Raw genomic sequence first — 25,320 nt, 5'->3', positions numbered from 1 at the left:
ACTCACCTGAAAGCTGCCCCCCTACCCCAGCTGCCCGTCCTCGCCACCTCATGTAGCAGTGCAGGGGCAGGTGGGCAGTCAGGACCCCTCAGGCTTAGCTCTGCTCTGTGCCTCACCTCCTCAGCTAGTCCCTTGCCCCCTCTGGGCCTCAGTTTCCTCATCTGTGAAATATGGGTAATATTTAGACCTACTCCCAGGGTTGTGGTGAGCATTACATGAGGTGCAAAGCCCTTGTCTGTTGCCAGCACCCGGTGGGCACCCTGAGACGTGTCCCCTCTGTGGACAACGAAGGGCTTCCTCCTGCTCCGGCACTTTCTGTCTGGGTCATGGCACCCGGTGGTGAAGAGCCTGCCTTTGGCCCTTCTGTGTCTGCTACCCACCCACTGGGTGACTCAGATCTCGGGGTGGAGCAGACAGAGGGGTCACCTCAGGTATTTTGGGAGTCATCAAGGGGCTGGGATCCAGGCTGAAACAATGAGGAACTGCAGACATCCCTGGCAGGGTCATGGTGACCTGGAGGAGGTGTTTGTTGGGCCCTGCAGCCAGCAATGGAGAAGGCACCAGGCGGGACACGTGGGTCTGGGCACCACTCCGATAAAGACAGCCCTCACTCACTTCTTGTTCACTCTCACCCAACATCAGCTCCATTCTTTCCCACAACTATCTCCGTGCCCCCAAGGTTCTGTGCCTCCATAGTTCTTGATTTATTTTTTTTGCGATACGCCGGCCTCTCACGGTTGTGGCCTCTCCCGTTGCGGAGCACAGGCTCCGGACGCGCAGGCTCAGCGGCCATGGCTCGTGTGCCCAGCCGCTCCGTGGCATGTGGGATCTTCCCGGACCGGGGCACGAACCTGTGTCCCCTGCATCGGCAGGCGGACTCTCAACCACTGCACCACCAGGGAAGCCCCATAGTTCTTGATTTTTATCCTTTCCTGCCTCCTCCTTGTCATCAACATTGTCACTCCTCACACCTTCCTGCCTTCAATCTGCCGACATTTGCCTCTTCTAATCTGCAGCTTTTAATTATCTAAGGGCTAAGAAGATAGAAAGGTTAGAACTGTTTCTAAAATAAGGGTTAAAGGCTATGAATGAGGTTCACAGGAGCATTCCTGTGAGTTACTCAAGTAAAGGTGCAGAAAATTTCAGGACATAGTGGGATTCCAGGTGCTGAAATGCTCCAAAGGCAGACCATCAGATGATGGAGAGCGTTTTCATTTTAATTGCTTTTTCACCTACTTCTGATATGCAGGACCCTGAGTGAGAGAGTACCCAAACCCCAATCAGCCTAGACCAGAGCCCCATTAGCCCCATCCCAGGCCAGACCCTGCCAGCTTACTGGCCACTATCCACAACTCAACTGTTCCACCCCACTGCACAGAATGACCCTTCCCCAGGCCTCCTTGTGGTCAGGAATATAAGCTTCCCAGTCACGCCCTGGTGCCTTTGCATGCCCTGTACCTTCTCCTTGGAATGACTGGCCCTGACTTCTCTGATTGTTGGTCTCCTCATCTCAAAAGACGCTGCCCCCAGGAGTAGTCCACAGTCCCCATCCGCCTAGTATTCTCCACTTTCAATCTTTAATTGACATCACCTGTTTACACATCTCTCTGACCTGGTGCTCCTCTGCCACCACCCCCCACCTGACACTGGGCAGTGACCCTGCAGGCAATCCAACTGGCCTTCATCTCCTGCATCCCACCCTCCAAGGGGAAAATAGGGAATGGGTGGAGAAAGGCTTCTCGCTATCCCCTCCACTCTTTACTGGGTGCCCTAGCAGGGCCTGCTCTGCCACATAGGTCTCTGGGCCTCTGCTGACCCAGATGTAAAGTGGGGGATAATGATAGTAAGATCAAAGGGGACAAACTGTGTACAACTCAAAAGAGGCCCCACTGAGGGCTCCATAAATGAAAGGTACAATTTTATTGTCATTACAGAAAAATCAGTGAAAAAAAAATGACTACCAAACTGGGGGTTTTTTTTTTTTTTAGAAATAATTATTTTATAAAGTCTTATCAGATATGTATTTTCTTTCCCTCTTTCATGTGCAGGCACCTTCCTGGGCAGGAAGCAGACCCAGCAGAGGTGGAGTGGCAGTCCTCAAACTACCATGCCCCTCCCTGACACGGCACCCACACTCATGCAGGGCCTGTGCCCCAGCGAGACCAGCTCTGTGCAGACAGGGCTCTGTCCTGCAAGGGGGTGAGTAGCAGGCTCTGCAAGGCGCTAACATTTTGGCTCTCTTTTCTTGTTTATTCACCCATCCTCCCAAAACAGGGCTGGAGGCAGAAGAGGGTGGACACCTTCACAGGTGGGTGGGTCAGCGCCAGGACACCCAGGACTGCCTTGGGTCCAGCAACACATCTCAGGAAGAGGCTCTCGGCCGGGAGGAACCAGAGAAGCTGAGGCAGGGCTGGGGTCTCTGGAGCACTTAGGGCTCAGGCAGAGAGGTGGGGTTGGCTCTCCAACCCAAGGAGAATAAATAAATAAATACTATATAACTGTGCCGTCCCCCAGCCTGGCCTGCTCCCGCAGAAGGGGACTGTCAGTGTCAACCTCAGTTCCTCTGGCTGCCATCCCCCCTGAGACAGAGGCTGGCTGAAAGGAGGGGGCCTGCCCCACCCTGTGGACTGAGAAACCAGGGCCGGCCAAGTCTATGCAGTTCAGGAGGCCACAGCAGGTGAGTTGGGGCCTGGGCCCAGCCCACAGGGTGAGACGAGGTCCTGCCAGTCCCCTCTTCTGTCACATGGCCCACCACAATGGAGCCACATGGGAGCTGGGGGCGCTGACCTCCAAGTCGTGTGACACTCCTCCCTACCCCTCACTCCCAGCCTTGTTCCTGCAGACCCTTCCTGGTCCAGCTGCCAGATGCATGTGGCACCAGGATGACTGGAGGAGGGATAGTGGGAGCCCAAGTCCAGCTGGAGCCGGTGTCCCCTCCAGGGTCTGGCTGGGTGAGGCCAGGCGGTTGCTTGGCTGGGTCAGAGCTGGAAGGGGTACTGTCGGAGGTAGTCAGCCATGCGCCGGGGTAGTGGCAGGCAGTCTACATCGGCCACCAGACGGTTGATGACGAGGCGGCACAGGTGCTGCAGGCTTCGGGTGCTGCTTTTGCGCACAAAGGGCTGCACCAGTTTTAGGTGTACAGCAGTAGCAGGCAGTGCTGGGTCCCCAGGTGCATCTTCCTTAGGGGTAGGCGGGGCTTGGGTGGTTGCAAGGTCAGGACTGTCACTTCGGGTATCTGCAGCACAGGAGGCCACATAGTGCTGCACAAGGCTGACCACATCTGGGAAGGCCAGGATGCGCGGCCTGGACAGGCAGTTGGAGTCCAGGCGGAAGCTGGAGTCGGCGTACTCAATGCGCACGTTGGTGGGGCCACGGGTGGTTTTGACCGACAATGTGAACAGGTAGCTGGGGTGGGTGCTGTCACGTACTAGGAATGTGCCCTCTGGCATCTTCTGCAGGTGTTGCCGGGCCTCACTGGCTGTAATGGAACCCCAGTACCAGCCTAGGCAAGTGGAGAGGGGGCTAAGAGACTGGTCACAGTGGAAATTAGTTGGGTGCACCAACCCAGGGCAAGGCAGGGCTCAGCCTCTCTCTTCACACCTCCCTGGGGAGTGCTGTACCCCTTCTCTCCCATCAGACTCTTCTGGCCAGAGCCATGCCTTTCAAATTAGACACAACAGGCAGAGCTAAACTTTCCCCATCAGACTTCAGGACAAGTCCTGCCTCCCTCCTCAGACTCACCAGATTCCCGAAGGTACGAGAAGGTCTTGGCTATGCACAGCAGATCTTCTTCGGGGTCCAGCACCTTGGGCTCACCCTCTGGCTGGGCTGGGGACTCCTCTGCTTCTTCCTCCAGGAAGGCGCCAGCAGGTAAAGGCTGCATAGCTGGTTCGGGCAGCTCCAGGGACTCGGGCCACAGGGGCCGCTGCCCGATCTGCTCCACAGCGAGCAAAGGACAAGGTCTAGAAAGAGGTGGATGGGCGCTGAGTGGAGGCCCTGTGCTCTCCCCATTTCCAGAGATCCCCTCTGCCCCAGACTGGCTATGTGACCTCTGGCCAGTCTATCTCACTATGAGTCCTAGTTTCCCCTCTGCCCACCCACGGGCTCAATGAGACCAGTACCCCACCTCCCACTTGTCATCACAAAAGGCCCCTTGATTACTTCCCCCACATATGAACCCTCTTCTGAAAGAGACTTCTCCACCCTCCTGCATTTATTAAACAGTAATTACAGTCATCCCTCAGTATCCGCGGGGGATTGGTTCTGGGAGCCCCCGTGGATACGAAAATCTGCGGATGCTGAAGTCCCTTATATGAATGGCATAGTACAGTGAATACTTTGGGCCCTCCATATCCATGGGTTTCGCATCTGCAGATACGAAGGGTCAACTGTAATCTCTCTATTTTGCACCAACCAAATACACTTCATTCTCTATAGGCATCTCTAGCTCACAGTGGCCAGTTGGTGTTCTCTCCATACTGACAGGATCCAGTACAAAGAGGCTTCACAGTGGTGCCCTCCTGGCAGTGGTGGGCCAATTGGCACTTGTCCTGGTTGAGCCGAGGGATTGGTCACATGCTACCTCCCCATAGATAGGAGTATCTGTCAGAGGGACCTAGGTCCACACTGGCCAGGGCTTAGGGGCTGGAATAATATCCCCAAACAGGTCAGACACCAATCCTGTTCTCTCCTCCTCCCAGCTGAGGGTATAGGATAGACAGTGGCCTCTAAAGGCACTGACAAGTCCCACCTCCCATAAATATGAGCTCCCACCAAAGGGCAGGGTACTCATCCCACATTCCAGATCCTACCCTGACGAGCCTGCCCTACGAGGCACTATGATCTTATGCAAACACTGTTCTTCACTAGACGTCAGTTTCCCCTCCTCCTCGATGAGGGGTCCTACTAGCCCAGACACTGAGGGGTTCGGTCACACCATATTTTCAGATGGCTAGAGTTGGGTTGCTGAACTGGCCCCAATCTGAGCAGTAGCTTCCCTTTAGGGGAAGCCCACCCAGCATGGTGATCCTGGGGCTTCCTGGGATTGAGGGGCCTGGCCCTGGTTCCCAAGGAAGAGATTGCTGGTCCTCTCCCACTCATCACAAAATAAATCCTCGGGTCTTGGGTCTGTTTCTCCGCTGGCCTCAAGACACCAAATAATGAAACCCTGGGCCCTACCCTAAAGGAGAACTCATAACCCAAAGTCATAAAAGCAAAGAATGTTAGGGGGAAGTCAGGGTCTGCCTGTTCCTGAGCTGAGTCTGCCAGGCTAAAGGAAGGAGTAGCAGGGAAGGCACCGCAGGCTGAGATGATGGTATGGGTAAACACTGACAGGTACTGCTTACGAGGCAGGAAGAGGTGGGCAGGAACTGGCAGCAGGAGTCAGGCAGAGGAACCAGATCTGACAGTGTAAGTTATACAGTGTAGGTTATAGGTGACTCTTAGAAGATTTTAACAAATCAGGGGCCCGTGACCACTCAGGAGAAGGGGCCATAAGACCCTAGCATACCACAGCCTGCTAATACTTTTCCATCCCTACCCTGGCTCTACTATGGGAGCTCTGGAATCCCTGTTGGGGAGCTAGAGGCTGAGTTTCAAGGAACTTGTTGATGGCCTGCCTGCTGGAACCCAGAGCTCAGCTCAGGCCCAGGAGCCTTCTAGGAGTATGGGAGGTGTCATTGTCGTGGCGGTGGCTGTTATGTTCCAGGTGTGGGTGGCCAGTATGTGTGCGTGCCTGCTGTGGAGCCCAGCCTGTGAGTTCTGCCTGGGCACATAAGCCAATGAGGCAAACTCAGCCCTAAGCGGGGATCCCTCAGCAAAGCTGACAACCCATACCTACAATTGGGAATCCCTGCACCCTACTTCAGGAGGGCACCAGCTGGTCTGTGGCTGTGTGTGTGTGTAGGTCTTAAAAATCTTGCTTTCCCTGCTGTGGAGCACCCATTCACATCTTCTTTCATTCTCCCTGGAACTTTCTGAGCTCCTGTCAGATCAGTTTGGAGAGCATCAGACCCTTGGTTGAAGGGGATCCTGAGGCTCTGGCCAGAAGGAATGTGCCAAGAATGCTCAGCTGAGGCCAAGACTCTGTCTTATCAGTCCCCACCCCACCCCCACATTTTGGGAAACTTGGAGAAGGGAGGCAGGAGCCAAGGTCCTTCTCACATTGGGATCCCATTTTGGGCTGAGAGGAGGGCTGAGGACATTGTGGGGGTACCTCAGGCAGGACTGGGCCAAACCTAGGCTCTCCCAACAGCTGCTTGTTCAGCAGGTGCCAACCAGGGGAGAGGCAAGGATCTCAGGCTGGCTTCCCAAGAACAGCCTAATTGCTAGCCGAGGCAGGAGAGTGGATGACAGGACAGAGAAGGGCAGGGGCTGGCCCAAGGTCACAGTAGACTGTTGGACCGGCAGGCTAGGATAGAGCGCTCCGGGCGCAGACGGCTGGGCAGGTGAGCCACGCCTTGGAGGACGCGCTGCCTGAGGCGTCTACGTTCTCCCACGCTTAGCCCACCCTGTTTCTCCTGTCGCCAGCCAACCCCCAGTTTCCCTACCCACAGTGCCAGTAGAGGTGGTGACGATGTTGTCTCCCTTCCCTGTTGTTTCTCTCGAGGTCTTTCCGCCCTCTATCATTTCCGACCGGTCAAGCCCTCTTAATGCTCGGCAGCTAGCACGAGGCCAGTACTCTGCCGCGTGCCGGCGCAGAGCTGGGCGGGGGCGGAGAGCCGCGCTTACCCCTGAACGCAGAGGACCATGTCACGTCAGCGGCAGCGGCTGCTCCGGAGCTGGGGCTCGGCCTGACGGCGGCTGCTGGAGGGAGCCAGTGGGCGCGGGTCGCGCTCGCAAGGCAGGCTCCTGGGGCGCACGAGCGGCGGGTCGGGACTGAGAGGTGGCGGCGCGGGCCGGCCGGGAGGGCGCGTGGGGCGGGCCGGGAGGGCGGGGCCAGCAGCCTAATCTTTTGTCCTCTGTGTCCCAGCCCTTCCCGGAAGCGACGTCTTCCTAGAACCGCCGGCTGTGCGGCCGGGCGGGGAGGGGTGCAGGCGAGGGAGTCGGTTCCCTGGTCTGCGGCCGAGGGCCGCTAAAGGAAACACCTTTGACAGATTTCCAAGAACTTTCCAGGAAAATGGGGCGGGGCTCCGCGCGCCGACCAATCGCAGCGCAGGAGGTGGAGCCGAGTGGTCACGCAGGGCCAATTACAGCGCTTGGACCCGAGGCTGACGTGACCAAGCCGGGTTGAGAGTGACCTAGAGAACATTAGGGAAAGTCCAGGTTGAAGAGGGCTAGGGAGGTGCAGGTGCTCTACCTACCGGAGCCCAGATTTCTTTCGGGCACTCCGCTTCGTTGGGAACAGGCCCCCTTATCTCTCTGTAGAACCGGTGGCAGCACGAGGGCGCGGTCACCGGCCTGTCCGCCCAGCTAGCGGCTCCTCCAAGGCGGTCTGTCTGGTGTGCGGGGGGCCCCCTGTGGGCTGCACTTGGACCCCTGGACTCTGTTTCTGGGGAGGTGGGTGGCAAAGGGTGTGGTTTGGAGAGGGACATTAGGGGAGGGAAGGGGTACAGAGGGAGTACTCAGATACGCGCAGCTTCACGGGGGTCAAGCCTGCGGCCACCACAGCCAAGAGGATCCAGGCGAGAACGTTTTCACTGAGAGTTGGGGGAGAAGGCACCATCCCAACCTTTGCACCAGGCAGGGCCATCCAGTCTCGGCCCCAGCCTGTCCTCTGGCCGGCCCTCCAATCAGGGAAGAAATGACTACCGACTTGAGGGGCAGGCAGGCCCCCAGCTCACCCCACAGGACAGTTCACATGTGTCTCTGGGTTGGTGGGTTCCCTAAAAATGTGGGAGAGAGACCTGGAGCTCCAAACACCCAGAGATAAACTGAAGGTGGGGGGTAACGGTAGAGAGAAGGATCAGTGACACCCCCTCCCATCTACATGGAGCACTTGATACATTTGATTCTCAACAGCTGGTATTACCCCCATTATGCCGAGCCCCAGGGAACAAAAGTCAGAAGCCCATGCTCCTACCCTTGATCCTCTCCACCTTTTCCCAGTTCACTGGACTCACCAGGGAACATCTTGAAAGACCATAGGGGCTGCACACACCTCCTCTAAGCCCTTGGACCAGAAGGAGAGGGAGAGAATTGGAGAAGTGGCAGGGTCCACTCCCCCCTTCCAACTTCCCGGTGTGTACCCCCAGGTTCCTCAGAAAGAAGGTAAGCTTCAGATCCCCTAGCAGGGATGACAGACTCCTGGCAGGGTCCAGAAGCCTAAATGGCAGTATCCAGGTTTTCCCAAGGCAGACAAGGCTGAGCTTGCCCTGCCTGGGAGGGGATGGAAGACAGAGGGGGTCCAAAAGCAAAACCCCGTGAAACAGGACAAAATGACAAAATAAACTGGTTAAGATGAGAAATGACTTCAGGAAACCCACTTCTCTGTAAATTTCCTGAAGGGAAGTTGAGCTTCAGTGTTGCCCCACCAGTCCTCCTGAGTAGGCCAGAAGCTGCTTGCATGGGGTGGAGATGGGTGTGGAGACCTCATTACCACTTCGATGGCTGGGGCACCTGGAGAGCCCAGCATGGAGCCCCTGTATAAGGTGCCGTTTCTCCAGTAGGAACTGTCTACTGCTCCACATTACTAATGAAGACAAAGGGGCTTCACAGCTGCCAAGCAACAGAGCTGGATTTGAACCTTGGTCCCCCTGGCGACAAATCCCAAGCTCTCTACCCCGAGATTGCCCTTTCCCTCTAACTGTGATTACTTTACTGAATGCTTACTATGTGCCAGATGCTCTCAGCAATTTCCAGCCCCATTTCATTGCCTAACTACTACATATTGTCCCCTCTTTACAGGTGATAAAAATGAGGCATAGAGAGGGTAAAATATACCCTAGATCTCACAGGCCCAACCCCATCCCCCACTTCCTCTCTAGGCTCCTATTACAAGCCAACTCCTAGACATCCTTCAGGATCCAACTTTCAGGTCCTCAGTGAAGCTTCCCTGCCTTCAGGACAGTCAACATCAGGGCACCACAGGTGTCCCCTTGAAAGCGCCCCCTACAGAAGTCAGTGATTGTGCAGTTCTGTGTGTAAACTAAAGGACCCAAGGGTTTTGCCCTCCAACTGCCCTTTGTAAATTTGACAGCACTATGCACCTCCCCTGAATACTGGGAAGAGTGGTGTGCCTTTGTTTTACCTGAGGTGCCTGCCTCTGGCCATCTAATTGTCACCTCTCCTGCCCTGATTGCTGGGCCCACACTGCCACCCAGTGGCAATTCCTCTCATAGTTTCATGTGCCACATCTCCATGGATTCTTCCTTCCAGAAAAACCCCTCCCGTGCACCCGAGATTCTTGCTGCAGGATCTCTCTGCCCTTCCCCACCCAGAACAGACACAAAATGGGTCACAATAATATACAGCAGTGCCTTCCTCAAGGTCTGGCTCATTTAGTCTGTAAACTTTCATATGTGCAGCCTCTCCTCTCCCCAAAGAATAGTCCACATGTCTACATGTGTGTGTATGTGTGTGTGTGTGTGTGTGTGTGTGTGTGTGTGTGTGTGTTGAGAGAGTGGTTTCAGCTGCCCCACCACCCCACCCAGGCACTCACTGGATTCCTTGGTCACTGTAAGCTGTTCCAAAGTTCTCAGCCCTCATCCCCTTGGACATACAGCTCTCATGGAGAGCTGTGTGGCAGAGTTTGCCACCATGTACCCACCTGCCCTGGCCCAGCCATCCCCAATACTGAATCCTCCCATCAATTTGCAGGTGGCAGATGCTTGCTGGAACATGAGCAGCGAGGGGAAACCATGCATTCTGACTCCCCTGGGTCAGCTGCAAAACACATGTCTATGATGAACCCGTGTGGGGAACGTGTGTGTTTGTGTAAGCACTGGCCTTGGTATGGACACTGCAAGAGGAGAGACATTGTCATTCCTTACTTTTTACATTTCTATATGGTTCGAATTTATTATAACAAGCAAGTTTTGCTTATGCAATTAAAATTTTTAATAAAGAGAGACCAGTTTAAAAAATACAGATAGAGTGCGCAGGCCACGTCGGAGCCAAGCCCAGCTGATCAGCCATGATCATGGATGTGCAGCTGGCCATCTTCGCCAACCTGCTTGTCGTTCTCTGTCACTACATGGCCATCAACAGTCCCAAGAAGTAGGAATGAAAGTGGCGCTTTCTCCACCTCAAGTTTCCAGGACATAGTCTGAGGCAATATGGAGCGTGTGAGGGGCCTTCACCCTTCACTTCGTCCCTTCTACCCATCACAATATACAAAGCAACTACACCTGGATTTGTCGAAACAACTTTTATTTCCTCAAAGTCTTCCTTAACCCTATGGCACAAAAAGCTGCCACTGAATAGGGCCCAGTATAGGGGCTACTTTCTTTTCTACTCCCTCCCTCCAATATAAAAATATAGATTTTTTGTGGTCAAAAAAATACAAAAATGTTAGAACAATTGTAATCTAACTCCATTTTTAGAAAATAAGATAGCTCAGAGATCACAGCACGCAGAGATGACCTTGGCTACGACAAGTGGCCAGCCTCCACCCTCAGCTCTCTAGACCCCTGCTTATGAGTGGGGCCTTGCTTGTCCAGAATGAGATCTTGCTCAGCTTTGGGTTCACCTGGCTCAAACCAGTCGTCTCATAGGAGAAGGAGAATCCTTCTCTAGTCTCCAAGCCTTCAAGCAGTGGTAGCTTCTGGATCACAGGGCTTCCTGCAAGGCTCTGAGATCTTGGATCAGATTCTCAGGTGGGGCTCAAGGACAGAGGTCCTGGCTCCAGCTAGGCATAAATGTGTGTGTGTTGTGTGCATGTGTATGCCTATGTATCTCTGTGTGCATATGTGCACATGTGTAAAGGTGTGATTGCATGTGTGTGAACATGTGTGAGAATGTGTACATGTGGATGTGGGAGTGGGGCAGGGAGGCACAGGAGAGGAAGGCATAGTTTGAGGGTGAGAGCTGGGCCCTGGAGTTGTTCTTTGGGGGTTGGGATAGGGGCTGTACCATGGTAGCTACTTACCTCAGGCAGGTCTCTTGACCTCTCAGGGCTTGTCACTCGTGTGTCTGGTGTAGGCTGCACAGGATTGGTACGGCCTTCCCTCCTCCAGTCCCAGTGCGATCATGGGGTGCCCAGATAGAGCATCTACCCAGTGTCTGGTCCGAAAGAAGAGCTCAGTACGCTTGGTTGAAGCTGTCAACTGGGCTTCTGCTTTACTGAACCTTCCTAGCTTGAAGGTCGCCTCAAGGAGAGAGGGAAGAGCCCCTCACACCCTCATCCAGCTCAATGCCTGCACACAGAGGGTGCCTCTTCTCCTGGAACTTCTGCCCAGTCATCCACGTGCATCCACATGCATGTGTGTGTTGGGGCTTAAGGGCAGGGAGCTCGCTGGGCCCCAATTCCGAAGCCAGAAGATACCTTTGGATACTTAGGTATACAGAGGAGTTACCTACGGGTGGGAGAGAGGCTGCGGTTCCTGCAGTCCTGCTAGTGGCCTGTAGATGGCAGCAGAGGCTCGCACAGGGATCTTGCCCCAAATCGCATGTTCCCTGTCCCAAGTGAGCCACCTCTTTCGGGGCTGTGGGGCGAGAGGGAAGTGCAGGAGTAGTGCAGATTTGTCCAAGGAGACAGCCACACACTCTGCAGCTCTAGACAAGTTGTTTCCTCTAGTGGGTTCTCAGCTTCCTCATCTGTGAAATAAGAGTTAACAGTCTGTGATGGGAAAACCCGTTCGCAATATATAAGGTAATCTAAGATGGGCTCAGAGTAGAGACCTAAATGTGGAAGGGAAAACCACTTAGCTAATAAAGAATATCTGTCACTGTGGTAGGAGGAGGAGACTTTTTAAACATGACACCAAAAGCTCTAACCATAAGGTGAAGAGTTGATGGATCTGACCAAAGGGGAATTCAGGATTTCTGGTCTTAGGACGCTGTATTCCAAGGGAATATGAGCAGGAGATGCACAGAAGGGTAGAGATGCCAGTGCTAGAGAGACGCGCAGAGCCACCAGGAGCTAGAGAGACACGAATCACAACAAAATTCTATTTCACTCTTGCGCTGTTGGCAAAAATTAAGACTTTAGATACGCTCGCGGTGGGCCACCACTAAGGAAGTTGCAAGCCTTACAGATTATACTGGAGGGCCTCCTGGCAGCGTGCAGAGAAAACACCCGACTCAAGGGGCTACCTGAGACTCCAAGAAAAACAAGACTTCCTGTGCTGCCACTTCCTTGGTGGCTGGTAAAATCCGCGGCTCGCACAGCCCACGCGGAACCCGGCTGCGCTAGCGCTTGGGTCTCCCCGGAGGCTGGCGGAGCCTAGGAGATTTCTGCACCCTGGAGAAGCCACGCCCCCTATTTCTGCTTCAGCTCTAGGCGGGCCTCGCCCCGCCCCGCCCCGTCCTGCCAGGGCCCGCCTGGCCCTTTAAGGCTGACCAAGCCCGGCCTCAAGCCGGGGACGCGCGGGGGAGGGGAGCAGTCACGTGGGCAGGCGGCGGGGTGACTCTCAGCTCTGGGCGCTCGCGGCCGCGGGCTTCGGCGACCGCCGCGCCTGCCCCTTACCGGCGCTGCAGCCAGGTGCGCTGCCGTCAGGTGCGCCCTCGCCAGGTACGCCCTCCCTGGGCCCCCTCCACCTCCCATTCCCGGGACCTCGCGGCCCTTTCCCCTCTTGACAGGTGGCCGGGCAGGACTCGCCTGTGCCCCGCTGCGTGACCACCTCCCCCTGCCGCGGGTCCGTACACTGCGGCAGTTCGTTCCTCATTCCCAGCCCTGTCCCCCACCCGAAGCCCACTCTGGCTCAGGGCCTCCAAGGCTGGGGTGTACTGAAGAAGTCTGAACGGAACTCACTCTGCCTCTCTTTCCCAGGTGGCCCTGGACGCGCCAGGCTGGGGCCTCCTCTGAGCGCCCCGCGGGGGCCATGGATGTCGAGACAGCAGAGGAGCAGGGGGGCCCTGCGCCCCCACCAGGTGCACCCTGCGAACCTTGCTCAGCCGGCACTCCCGCCCTTGTGGGGCGGCGGGAGCCCAAGAAGTACGCAGTGACCGATGACTACCAGTTGTCCAAGCAGGTGCTGGGCTTGGGTGTGAACGGCAAGGTGCTGGAGTGCTTCCACCGGCGCACCGGGCAGAAGTGTGCCCTGAAGGTCAGTGACCCCTCACTGCCGCGTGGGTGACCCGGAGGGCCCAACAGCAAAGACCTGTGGGTACAGGATATGACCAGGGCCCCTGTTAAGCTTCTTATGATCAGAATTTCATCTTCTTACTCCTCTGTAAGGTTGGACTCCTGGTTCTCTCTGCTTTACAGATGGGGAAACAGGCTTAGCCTTGCTAAACTCCGAGTGTCCCAGGGAGCAAGGGGTCAAGGGGTGGAGTCAGTGTGGGTAGAGCCTGCTGTACCCGGAAGCAGGGAAGGAGGGGCTTCTGGCTCTGGGTTTCAGGCTGGGCCTATGAGTTTGGGCCCAAGGGGGACCCTCACTCAGCTTGGCTGCCCCTTCAATGAGAAACTCTTCTGACTGGAATAGGTCTGAGTTTCTTTCTGCCTGAGGCTGTGTTCTCATGAAAGCTTGGGGTGGGGCTACATTCTCTTGGGTCCCCTGCCTGCCTAGGCTGGAGTGGGAGCCTCCCGGGGCTTGCTGGTGGGCAAGGCTGACGCCCACTGCACCTGTGGGCAGGAAGCTGCTGACGGGCTCCAGATGAGTCACTAGACCCATGTTGAGAGGGGGCGGCCCTGCTCCAGCTCTGACCCACCCTGTTTCCTGGGCAGAGGGCAGCCAGCCATCTAGCCACGTCATACCATAGGCTCCCTATAGGCCTGGTTAAGACCTCACTGATACATGTGGAGCCCAGGGAGTCCTGGAGGTGGCTGATCTAGCCATGTAGTTCTGGCTTAGGTCATATAGTTCTGGGCCCAGGACCCTGGCCCGTACCTAGAAGCTCTTGAATTTGTCATCACTGAGAACTTTACTTAATTGCAGCCTGTAACACTGGTCACCTGGATAGGTAGAGTATGGCAAGGAGAGTGGCTCCTGGAGGTTAGAATACAGCTAAAGATCTCCTCATTTTACAGACATTGTAATTATGAGCCCAAGCACAGAGTCCTGCAGATGTAGCTCTAATCTTTGGCCTGCATTTGCCAGCTCCATGACCTTGGACTAGGTCTTGGACTCTTGAAATCAGGTTTCTCTGCTCAAGGGTTGATGAGAGTTGACGTGAGCTTGGAATGAGATGATGCATGTAGAGTAATTGGTACAGGGCCTGGTGCAGGCCTGGAGAGGCTACAGGAGTTATTTAGGGCACAGAGTCTGCAAGTATCTGAGCAGGGGACCTGGGCCCAGCTCCCTGTGTCTTTCCCAGTGGCCCTAGGACTGATAGAGGGGGTCATCTCCCCAGGGTGGTCTTGGAGGGGATCATGAGGATGGGTCTGGAAGATGCTTAGGGCAGGGCTGGTGAGGCTGGGTCTCAGGCACAGCTTCTTTGCTTGTGAACCCAGCAGTGGAGTGGGGTTGGGAGGCCCTTTTGGAGCCCCGGGCAGGGGATTCTCTGAGTCCTTCAAGGGAAAGGAGGCTCTTCCGAGGGGAGATGGGGCTAAAGAAGTGAGAAGTGAGAGTCTTCATTCTCTCCCTCAGCACCATCTTAGCCCTTTCACTCCTGCTAGGGTCATGGTACAGTCTGGGTGGGCAAGGGGACGACAGAGGCCTCTTCTTAATACCAAGGTTTTGGCCTTGTGAGCCAGGGCTGAGCTCTGACCACCTGCTGTGGTACTCTAGATGCTGTGAGTGAGGCAGGGGTGGAGTGAGAGGCTGGAGTTCATGGGCCCAGGCAGAACTGGCTTTAAGCAGGCCTGGGCCTAGGCCTTTCCCCGTAGGTGCTGTGTCTGACAAGTGACTTGGGGGGACTTCTGTCTGCAACAACTTCCAAAGCACCTCCTCTTGAATCTAGGGCCTCAGTGCTCTCTGTTCTGGACTAGGAATGGGGCAGGCCTAGAACAGATGCCCCTACTGTACCCCTTTAGGCTTCATGGGTGAGCGTGGCTAGGGCTATTGGCTTGGGACCTTCAGGACCTGGTGCTAGGTTAGCCCTCAAGGGGGACATGGATTAAATGTGCCCCCACCCAGCACTTTCCTGTTCTTGCCAACCCCCACCCCCCTCCAGTGACCAAGTCCCCACCCAGCTAGGTAGGGCCTCACCATCTTCCAGGATGGGATGAGCACAACCTCTAGCACATTGTACCTATACTGTGAGTGATGGCTCTAGCCTTGACAAGGTAGGTGGCACCTTTATGCTTATAGCCTCTGCCCCCTGCCCAGGAGGGCCAGGGCCAGGAGACCTCAGCACATGGCCTGGCTTGGGCCCCAGGAGCTCAGCCAGTCCATGAATGGGTCTCAGCCCTCTCTCTGCCTCTGCCTAGCCCTGTGCCTTTCTGCTTCCCTGGACCTACGTCCTAGGTTACCAGGCTGGCCCGTCTTTGTCTTGTGGTCTGGATCTGTCCAGGCCATCTCTGCCATTCTTGGTTTAGGCCTGGTGTCGTGGCCGCTCCCATATCTGTCCTCTTGGCCCTGTTGCTTAGGGTGGTAGATGGTGCTTAGCATAAAGCCTGGAACACAGCAGGCACTCATAAAACAGGAAGAGCTGTGGTCGATGGCCCTGTAGCTGTTGCTGTTCTTTGGAGGCCCTAGAGAAGCAGGCTTCTCCTTCCTAGGGGGCTGGGCCACTTCCCCTTTCCCTCAGCCCCTGACTGCTGGCTTGGTCCATCTTGGCCTCACTCATACTCAGGAACTCTCTCCCAAGGCCAGCTTCTGCCACCAGTGCTGTCATTCCACTCTCCATTCGACCCTTAGCACTTCTGCTATCCCTTTGGCAGGAACTAGAGGTCTGCCTGCCAAGTATCTGGGGCAGGGGACTGCCTCCTACTGACCTCTTGCTTGTGACCCCTTTCAGGCCTAACTGGTTAATTGACACCCCTTATTTTCACTCCTAACTGGACACAGCCACCCCATCACATTAGACACCCAGCCTCTCAAACCTTATCCCATATATGAAAGTCAGGACCTGGAGTTAGTGGTCAGAAGTCACGTGGCTTGATTGGGATGGCGGATTATAGCAGAGGCCTGAATCCCCTCCTCTCCTGACTTCCTGCCAAGCCGCCTTGTCGTCCTCGGCCTCCTGGCAGGCAGAAGTGACAGTGGTACTTAGATAAATAAAAACAAAGCCTTGAGGAGACTGAGGGGGTCTGCAGTGGGAGTCTTTCCTAGCCCTGCTCTCTGGGCTCTGGGTCCACTGAAAAGTGTTGGAGGCCCCTGGGGCTTCCAGTGCCCTCATCTTCCTGTCTTTGTCAAAGAGTAGAGTGGTCGGGTGCTGGATTCACATGCCCAGGAGATCCCTGCATTGCTCCATGGGTGGGGCTGGCCTGTTGGAGCTGGTGCTGTGGAGCTGGATTTGAGGCTGGGTGGGGCTTCCAGGCAGGCCAGGTACTTTCTCATTTGGAGCTGCTACCCCTTCACCTACCGTCTCCAGACCGGGTCAGATCAGCCTCTGCAGGACCTCTTGTTTACTGAGTCAACAAATCAGGAAGCATGTGGAGGGCTGGTGGCCTTGTACAACAGAGTCCCCAGTAGTGGTTTTACTGTACCCAAGCATCTCTTCAGGCTGCCCCTCTCCTGAAAGGAAAGAATCTGAGGAATTCAAGCACTACGACACTCAAGTGGAGCCTTCTGAATTGCCAGGAGTGGGCAACTTGCTTTTTAAATGAGGATCCTAAGGAGAGCATCAAACTCTATAAAATGCAGATAGTGAGATTTTGGGGCAGAGGGGGATTGTTTGGATATGCTTCACATCCTGCCCAGCTGGCCTCGCTCACAGCTCTAGAAGCTGTGCTCGTAGCCTACTGTCAGGATCCCCTTTGTTGGGACTTCCAGAGTCTTCTTCCCACCCCCACCCCCCAGGAACTGATGCCATCTCTCCAGCTTCAGGCCTTGGTGGTATGGAGTCTAATATTCTTGTGAATGGCCAATAGTTTTGCAGAGCGTTCTGTCTGGCAGGCCCTGTCCCAGTGTACAATACATGTTATCTTCCCTAACTCTTTTCATTCCCACTTTATGGATGAAGACACTGATATTCAGAGAGGAAAACGACTTGCCCAAGGTGTATAGCTGGTGAGTGGCAGGGCTGGGACGTGAATCCAGGCAGTTTGATGCCAGAGTCTTAGCACCTAAGTCACCTCATGCCTCGTGCAAGTCTACGGGGACATGGGAGGGTCTCTGAGGCTTGGCTCCTGGAAAGATGGTAGCAACGTTCCTCCATGACTCCACCGGGCCCCACATGATACTGCTGGTGTTTGTCTGTATCTGCCCAGCTCTCCTCACTATACAGGACTCTATGCCTGTAAGTGGACAGGTGGTGGTCCCGCAAGGCCAGTGCACCCGGACCATGATGGCTGTGGGACTGCCTCAGAAAGGGTATATGGTTCATCTCAAGCCTTGTGAGTCTCAGACAAGCCCAGCCCAGCGAAGTCCAGGGGGTGCCACAGGGAGGAAGTCAGGTTGGTGAGTGGGCGAGAGGAAACTGTCAGGACTGGGCCAGCCAGGGGAGGTTTCCTGGAAGAGATTGCCAGCTTTAATGCAGGCCTCTGGTCTGAGAAGGATGTGGATGACAGAGGAGGGCACTGGGTGTATTGTGACAGCATGCCTGGTTTGCACAGTTCAGCACTTGTTGTGGAGTACCACTTCCCAACTCCCAGTCTTGTGTCCTGGTAGGATGTGGCTAATCTCAGCAGGGCTGGTGTCCAGGCCCTGACAAACTCTGGGGAGCCGTGGAGAGACCAAAGGGCCCTGTGGAAAAAGAGGCATTTACGTAGGGTTTAAAGGATGGGGGAAAGTGGTCAGCGGTGACTCTCCCTCTCCATTTGCCCACAACTGAGATTCATACCTCATCCCACCAGAGGCCTCTGTCTGTCTTTGGTGCCCTCCATCACTAGGTGGGCAAAAATCCTCCCTCCTTCTCCCAGAGCTTTCTTTCACAGCATCACTGGGACCCTTGTGGAGTACTATTGCCAGGGGTGCTGTAGGGGCTTCTGGGTCACCTGGGCTGTTGTTCAGTTCAGGGCCTGGTCTCCACGACAATAGAGGTCTGTTCTGTCTCTGCCTGTTCCCCAGGTTTGCACTTGGGGAAGCTGGTTTTCTACTTGGATCCCTCGTCTTCCTCTCCCAGGGCCTCCTTGGGACACCATCATGGGAGGCCCCTGAGAGGGTGCAGCAGATGGAGCATCTGGCTGTGCAGCCCCCCAGCCTCCTTTGGTCCCAGCCTGGCAACTGGCTGCCACGTGTCCATAGGTGAAGGCCACCAGGCAAGAGCTGGGGACGGTGGTTATACCTAGGCGAGGGCGCCTTCCCCACACATCTGTGCTGTAAAAGTGCACACCAGGCCCTACCTGGATAAGTGGGTCTACTGCTCTCAGGGCAGGGAGACCACAGCTCTAGTGGGCTCCCACAGGCTCCCATGTTTTCCCAGGAGAACTTTTGTTCTGCTGCCCTCCCTCCCACCTGTTCGAGGTCTTGTATGGCTCCACATGAGAGGCTGCCTGGGGTTGAGAGAGGAGCAGGGCTCTGGGCTTGAAGTCCTTTCTGCTACTTTCTCCCCAAGTAACCTTGGAAAAAGGCAGTTTCGGAATTTTTTGCAAAACCATCGTCTTTGTGGTGCCGTTGAAAGCAGGGTTTGAATATGTGGTGGGAAGCAGGATTCAGTCTTGGTAGCTAACTATCCCCAGGTTCCTGCTGTGAGACAGCTGGGGCCTGCAGGCACTGTGAGAGGGCAGAGCTCTCCTTTGGGGGGGCCTGGGTGCATTTTTTGGTGGCACATTATTGGCCTTCATGAGGACTCACTTGGGCTCACCCTGCACCTGGGGAAGCCAGCTCTTCGCAGGGTTTGAAAGAATGGTGTGAAAGAAACCACCCCCCCACCCCCAGCCCCCCGCCCCCCAGCCCTTTTGGAACTAAGTAGATTAGGGCCAGTGTAATTGTGATTAAAATTCTGCTCTGTGGGAACCGTGCGGGTGTGTTTAGGGCTGGAGTACCAGGCGGCAGCCGGCTGTTTGTGGGAACAGGGAGCCTCAGGAGGCCTTTTCAGCACTGGACAGACCAGAGACACTGAGAAAATTGATTTTGGGTTTATTTGCGGGTTTGGGATTAGGGTTGCCCTTTTCTTTAGACTACGGCTTTGTCCTTGCTATTTTCTCTTTGTGTTGCTCTCCCTTTTCGGTCTTCTTTGCCTCCTTGTCCCTCTCCTTTCTTCTTTCCCATCTCTGTTTCTCCTGCTGTCACTCAGTCCCTCCCCTCTCGGGCCCTGCCACTCTGTCTTGTGGGTTTCGGGCAGGCAGAGGACAGATGGGGGCTGGTCAGGTGCTCGGGACTCATCCTAGTCACCCTGAAAGTCTGCCCCACCTCCTAGGGACAGGGTGGGGGTAGGACAGGAAGGAGGAGCACGGCCGCGCCCATGCCGCTCACAGTGTTTCCTCCTGCTCCTGGCCTCGACCAGCTGCTGGCTGCCTTTGCCGCCAGAGCAGTGGAGTCAGGAGCATCTGGGCCAAGTCTGTAACCTGAGGCATCCCCCTGTGGAGTGTGGGAGGTCAGCCTTGGCTGTGGCCTCTGCCTGTGGGTCTCCTTTTACGGCTCAATGGTCTGAGCCTTTTGCTTGGGACAATGGTGCAAGACCAGGAGCACTGTGACTCCCAAGGATTCCTGGGCTGAGGTGGGGGAGAGAAGGGGCTGGATCCAGCTGAAGGAGCCCGCAGAGGGGCTAGGAGGGCTTGAGATGCAAAGTGCAGCCTGTGCAACTGTGTGCTGCCCTGCACTAGCTGGGAGAAGCACCCCAGAGCAGCTGGCTCTTTAGCCTGCACCCTGCACCTGCCCTCACCCCCACCTCAGCAAAACTCAGAGTCTGTTTTCAGAAGCATGAAGGATCAGAGCCTTGACCTGCCACATTCATCGCCACATTCCTAAGGGTTCAGCCTCTGAGGACTCATAGCTTGTTCCCTAGCTGTTTCCCCAACATAAACAAGCCCCCTTCTCAGGATGTGTCAGAGGGACTGGCCAGTGCTCTCCATGCCCTCTGGAAGGCAGCAGCATAGTGGGTGGGGATGGGGATAAGAGCACCCACTTATCCCTTGAATGCTAAACACAAACACAGCAGACTCTAAGAATGGGTTGTGATCACCCCCATGTCATGGAAGCAGAGACTGAGATTCATAAAGGCGAAGTAACCCTGGAACCCTGGCCTGTCTGGCAGCCAGACGGTGCCTCTCAGCCATCCTTCCCTGTGTGCCAGGCTCAGTGGGCATCAGGAGCTGGGCCCCTCCCCCAGTCCAGTCTGCCCCTCTGTAAGATGAGGGGCTGGACGCTCTGTTTGACAAGGGCCACCCCTTCTGGCTGTGAAGACCCTTTGGGTGGGCAGTGACTGTGGGCAGTGCCAAGCAAGCAGGCAGGTGGTGGGGCCCCCCTTGCCCGCTGCTGGGGCCGCTCTTGCAAGAGGACAGGCAGCATGGAGGCTGACTAGAGGGTGCCCCGAGATGCCTCTCCTGAGCCAGCTAGCAATGGTATTGCCAGGGGAACCTGGTCATCTGTGGTGACACCACCAGCAGGGTATGTGTTCTGCTAGGGACAGGAGCTCAGGGGGTTATGACTCAGGTTTGAAGACCCCTCTGCACTGCGCTCTATGGCTGGGTCAATCCTTGAGTCAGCCGAGCCTGTACCAGGGTGTGTCCTTACCCTAGAAAGGCCTGAGAGAGTGAGGGTGAGTCACTGCAGTCCATTCCTATGGCCGGAGTGTCCCTCAGTGCTGGCTGGCTGCCACCCTGGTCTCCCAGAGGGTGGGGCCTTCCTCCCTCTTCCACTTCCCCTTCCTCACAGCTACGGCTCCAGAGACAAGGAGACTTTCCCAGGAGCCAGCTGGGTGTCAGAGGCCTGGGAGCCTTCTAGCTGAACAGGAGCAGGAGAGAGAAAGGGACCAGGGGCCAAGGTCTGCCAGAAGCTTGGGCAGCCAGTTTCCCTGCCTCCCCTGGGAGGAGCCTGAGTAGGGCGATGGCTGCCGGTGCTCACCCAGGCCTGTGTGGGGAGCTGCGGGGACGTGGATGAAGCCAAGGGAAGCGGGAGAGATGCAGAGCAGATAAGATATTGGCTTTGGGAAGAGCAGGTCTGGGGGGTGGAGTCAGAAGGTTCCCAAGGGTCTCTGCACCATGTCTCTGGGGGTGGTGCGGTCCATCCTCCCACCCCCACCCCCACTTCTTATTCCTTTGTCATCTTTGTAACGTCTCCTCCAGGGGAAAGAGACCAGCTGTCATTCTTCTGAGAGCTAGAGTGTGTTGGGTCCCCTCTCCAGAGCTGACCACAGGCATGGCAAGATGGGTGCCTCAGCAGGGGTCGCCTGGGCATGGCCTCACTCGCCCTGGTCGCTGCCTGTCCTCTGTTTCCCTGCGCGGACTATGCGGGCATCACTGCAGCACAACTGGCCGGTTGGGGGCACAGACTCTGTGGCCAAGGTGGGGTCTCCTCATGAGGAGGGACCATTGAAGAGACAATTTTGAGATTAGAATAAAACACTTATGTTTGCTAAAAATTGTCCAGTCTTATGAGGAAGATGTCTTCTTTTTATACTGTCACAGAAGAAATAGAACCAGGGTAACATTTCACAAATTATGTAGCTGATTTTGACAGAAAAATTCTTTTTTCCTCTAAGAAGTTAGATGATAATAGAAGCTAGACCCTCTGAGTATGCACTCAGGGGGCTCGCAAGGCACCTGTGTGGCCTCTCCTCAGCCCCCTGTGGGAAGGCTGTGGGTAGGATGCTGGGATCTGGCACCTGCCTGGGGCAGAGGGAGTTCTGATCCTGCCACTTACACACTGTAACCTCCGGGAGGGGGAGAAGGTTGTAGCTCTTTCTGGGCCTCTTTCCTTGCCTGTAAAGCAGGTGCCGATAGTCTCAGACATGCCTGCCCCTCTCCCTTCGTTGCCATGGGTGAGGAGAGTGCATATCCATTTCACAGATGAGGAACTGGGGCTCAGGGAGGTATTAGGGGACAGGTCCAAGGTCACCACACACTTTGCAGAAGGGGACATTGCCCAAAAGGATGCATGGAGGAGTTGAGGATGTAAAGGTGTTTGCCACCTGGGAGAGTGGGGATGTGCCCTCTCCTCCAGTCTGCCAAAGCTGAGGGCTGGGTTAGTTCCCTGGCTTAGGTCCCTAGCTCTCAGCCTTGCTTCCCATGCCCCAGGGTCCCTCCCCTGAGATTAGCCATGATCTTCCCACCCTGGAGGATCTGCCCCTCCTCATTGAGCCTTTCATAGCAGCAGTATCCATAGACTTTTGATTCTTGGTCTACCTCTCAGGATCTGAGACCATTTCTGTGACCTGCTGGATTGGAGGGAGTCTGCCTCCCTGGGTCCTAGAGTTTGCACCTGAATTTCCCCAAATTCTGGAGAATAGGGAGATGAAGAGTGTGAGACCACCTCAGGGCAAGACCCAGGGGAATCCTGAAGCCAAGCAAACCTCAAAGCCCATCTCCACTCAGTGTGCACTTGGCACTGTGCTAATCTGAGCTCTCTGTGTGTTCTCATTCTGTCCTCGTGGCCACCCGGGAACATGAGTACTGTCACTGTCCCCATTTTCCAGATTGGGCCAGTGAGGCTCAGAGAGGTTGAATGGCCTGCCCAAAGCCGCAGGTGAGTGGAGGATGGAACTGGCCTCTGCATCTGGCATGCAGGTCTGTCTGACCCAGAGCCCTGTGGCCACAGCTGGTCTTTCATAGTGCATGGACCCTGACCTGGGGCACTGGGACCTGGGCCTGCTCCAGCTAGCACTCATGTTCCCACTGGTCCTCTCCTTCCCTGCCTGGGAGCCTAGCTTAACTCCTTCTTTCTGGAAGCATTCTTCCCCTCCCCCACCCCTCCCTATTCCTCCCCAGACCTGGCACTTCTGCCTTTGTTTCCACGTTTTCTGGGGCTGGGAGGAAGCAGACAAACTGAGGCCACCAAAATTTGGCAAATTGAAGGAGTTCTTGTGTTCCTGAGATTTGACAATTTCAAAACGCGTGTTGGCTTTCCTGCTGGCAGAGCCTCCTAGAAAGACGTTGGGCCTAGAGCCCCAGCCACTTCCTCCCCTCCCAGGACTCTGGTGGGAGGTGATTAGGGAGGCTCCCAGCCAGTCAGCCACTTCCTCCTGGTCCCCCCACCCCTGCCCCGGCCATCAGGTACCCCACCCTTGGCCTGGAATGGGAGCAGCTGTTTGGGGGCCCTCCTTCTTCCCGGGGCTGGCCTTCTCCATCTTGCCTGCTCTTCCAGGTTCTGGATCTGGAAAGAAAGGAGAAGGGAAGAGAAGGAGCCAGGCACAGTTCCCTAGGGCCTACATCCTCATCAAGCATCCTAATTGGCAGCAACTCATCCATAGACCCCCAAATCCTTGAGTATGGAGTGCCTGTGACAGCATTCCTAGCCGCAGCTCCAGGCCTGACCCCCAGGCAGGGCCAGTAAATGTTTGTAGGGGTCAGGAAGACATCTGTAAAATGTGCAGTCCTCCCTGGGCATGAGGGTTGAATCCTGGTGTCCAAAGGACTCCTGGACTCGGAGGTGGCTATGTGTGAACCATGTGACCCAGAGAAGCTATAGAATATCCTTGAGTCTCAGTCTCCTAAGCTGAAAGTGATGGTCAGTAATGCCCTTTTTTTTTTTTTTTGTGGTACGCGGGCCTCTCACTGTTGTGGCCTCTCCCGTTGTGGAGCACAGGCCCTGGACGTACAGGCTCAGCGGCCATGGCTCACGGGCCCAGCCGCTCCGCGGCACGTGGGATCTTCCCGGACCAGGGCACGAACCTGTGTCTCCTGCATCGGCAGGCGGACTCTCAACCACTGCGCCACCAGGGAAGCCCCAGTAATGTCCTTTTTGAAGGGCAAGAGCTAACAGGTGTGTAACATGCCTGGCAGATGGCAGCGGCTCTGTGAACATCCACCACCGTTGTAATGACCGCCAAGGGGCAGAGCCTGGTCTAGCCCCAGGGCTGTGGGGCCAAGCTTCACACATGAAAGGAACAAAGCAGCCACCTGCATCGCCCTCACTGCCTAGAAGCCAACAGGTCTGGATCCAAGTTTTGACTCTCACTACCAAGCTATGTGACTTTGAGCAAGTCACTTAACCTCTCAGAGTCACAGGCTCCCCACAGGAAAAGGGTGATGCTGGTTCTCCTCAGGATGTGATGAGTACTGAATGAGGCGATATCTGTGACCAAGCACTGTGGCCAACACAGCACTGGCCAAACACCAGGGAGGGACGGTTGTTATGAAGGGTGTGGTAACCCTGTCCTGACTCCATCAGTCCTTAGGCGTTCAGCTGGGGCCTGGGCATTTGGGGTCAGTAGATCATGTGAGCCGACATCCCTGGAACTTAAGCTGCTGAGGAGAAGTGAACAGACAGGGTGAGACGGAGGACAGGATATGGCCAGAACTTAACGAAGCGAGGTCTGATCTGGCATGGGGCCAACTAATCCATAGCTGCAAAATCAGTTCCGTTAGCTCTGTTAATGAGCTACGAAAGCTGGGGAAATTAGTGCATGAGAGAATAATGGCACATGTCTGAGGCTCTAATTTGAAACCAGGGCTAAAAAGTTAGATTTGACATGACCAGCAACTCTCCAAATAGCACTGGTGCCCTTGTGGGGAGGGAGAGGGTGAAGTCAGTGATGGGGGCGGGGGTGGGGGGGATGAGTCTGGGTTTATAAGGAAGATACTGAGGCCTTAAACAGGAAACTCCTGCTTCAAACCCTGAACTTGAGGTCAGTCTCTACCACCCCATCCCGAGGCTATGGCCTCTGCTCTAAGTAGGCAAAGCAGCCAGCAGGGGTCCCACTAGCTGGCCAGGGGCAAGGGTGCAGAGTACTAATAACCACCTGCTGCTAACAGCACAAGGCAGGGCGGTCTCAACAGCTGGCTGTAAAATGAATCCTGCTCTTCCAGCGATGTCTCTCATAAAATTAGAGATATGTTCCCGTGGGAAAATAATCCCAAATAATTACAGAACTGGGAGCCAGAAGGGACCTCAGATATGGCTGAGTTGAAAAACTCTTAACAAGGAGGGAGTTTAGTAAATTCAAAGTGCTTTTTCTCATCTATAACCTCCCTCTGTAGAGAATTGGGGTTCTCCACAGTGAAAAAAATGAGTCGCAAACCTAGATTTTCCCATAATATTCTGTTCAGTTCCACTGCCTGAGTGTTTGGCGCTGAGCGTGTGTAACTGTGGTGTAATCGACAGCCCGGAGATGCAGCTCCTGAGTGTTCCAGCCTGC

General features: G+C 55.4%; 4 protein-coding genes across 7 annotated transcripts in view; 3 read left to right on the top strand and 1 right to left on the bottom strand.

Moving 5' to 3' along the window:
• Window positions 1-2,818, top strand: part of HEMK1 (HemK methyltransferase family member 1) — a 35,197-nt gene extending 32,379 nt beyond the window's left edge. For all 4 annotated transcript variants that reach the window (XM_049715412.1, XM_049715411.1, XM_049715407.1 and 1 more), the window contains one exon: window positions 2,049-2,818. The gene's annotated coding sequence lies outside the window, so the exon portion shown is untranslated. The remainder of the gene's footprint in view (window positions 1-2,048) is intronic.
• Window positions 1,869-7,523, bottom strand: CISH (cytokine inducible SH2 containing protein). The gene is made up of 3 exons (XM_004267850.3): window positions 6,730-7,523; window positions 3,742-3,962; window positions 1,869-3,502 (listed from the first exon to the last, which is right to left on the bottom strand). The coding sequence occupies exons 1-3, from the start codon at window positions 6,747-6,749 to the stop codon at window positions 2,979-2,981; spliced, it is 765 nt and encodes a 254-aa protein (XP_004267898.1). The 5' UTR covers window positions 6,750-7,523; the 3' UTR covers window positions 1,869-2,978.
• The window catches only part of MAPKAPK3 (MAPK activated protein kinase 3), a 38,016-nt gene continuing 14,714 nt past the window's right edge, over window positions 2,019-25,320 (top strand). Inside the window, exons 1-3 of the mRNA XM_033424456.2 lie at window positions 2,019-2,199; window positions 2,515-2,677; window positions 12,869-13,145. Of these exons, the coding sequence (XP_033280347.2) occupies window positions 2,019-2,199; window positions 2,515-2,677; window positions 12,869-13,145 (621 nt within the window). The remainder of the gene's footprint in view (window positions 2,200-2,514; window positions 2,678-12,868; window positions 13,146-25,320) is intronic.
• Window positions 10,069-10,429, top strand: LOC105747907 (dolichyl-diphosphooligosaccharide--protein glycosyltransferase subunit 4-like). The gene has a single exon (XM_033424472.2). The coding sequence runs from the start codon at window positions 10,073-10,075 to the stop codon at window positions 10,157-10,159; it is 87 nt and encodes a 28-aa protein (XP_033280363.1). The 5' UTR covers window positions 10,069-10,072; the 3' UTR covers window positions 10,160-10,429.

This window comes from Orcinus orca, chromosome 10 (assembly GCF_937001465.1).
Source record: "Orcinus orca chromosome 10, mOrcOrc1.1, whole genome shotgun sequence".
NCBI classification, from domain to species: domain Eukaryota; kingdom Metazoa; phylum Chordata; class Mammalia; order Artiodactyla; family Delphinidae; genus Orcinus; species Orcinus orca.
The sequence above is the reverse complement of the archived record's forward strand: the minus strand, read 5'-3'. Positions and strand labels throughout refer to the sequence as shown.

Coding starts and splice junctions, on each gene's coding strand:
- CISH (XM_004267850.3), bottom strand. CDS start 6,749: ATGGTCCTCTGCGTTCAGGG. Junction 3,963..6,729: donor ATGGTCCTCTGCGTTCAGGG/GTAAGCGCGGCT, acceptor ACCTCTTTCTAG/ACCTTGTCCTTTGCTCGCTG. Junction 3,503..3,741: donor CTCGTACCTTCGGGAATCTG/GTGAGTCTGAGG, acceptor CCACTTGCCTAG/GCTGGTACTGGGGTTCCATT.
- LOC105747907 (XM_033424472.2), top strand. CDS start 10,073: ATGATCATGGATGTGCAGCTGGCCATCTTCGCCAACCTGCTTGTCGTT.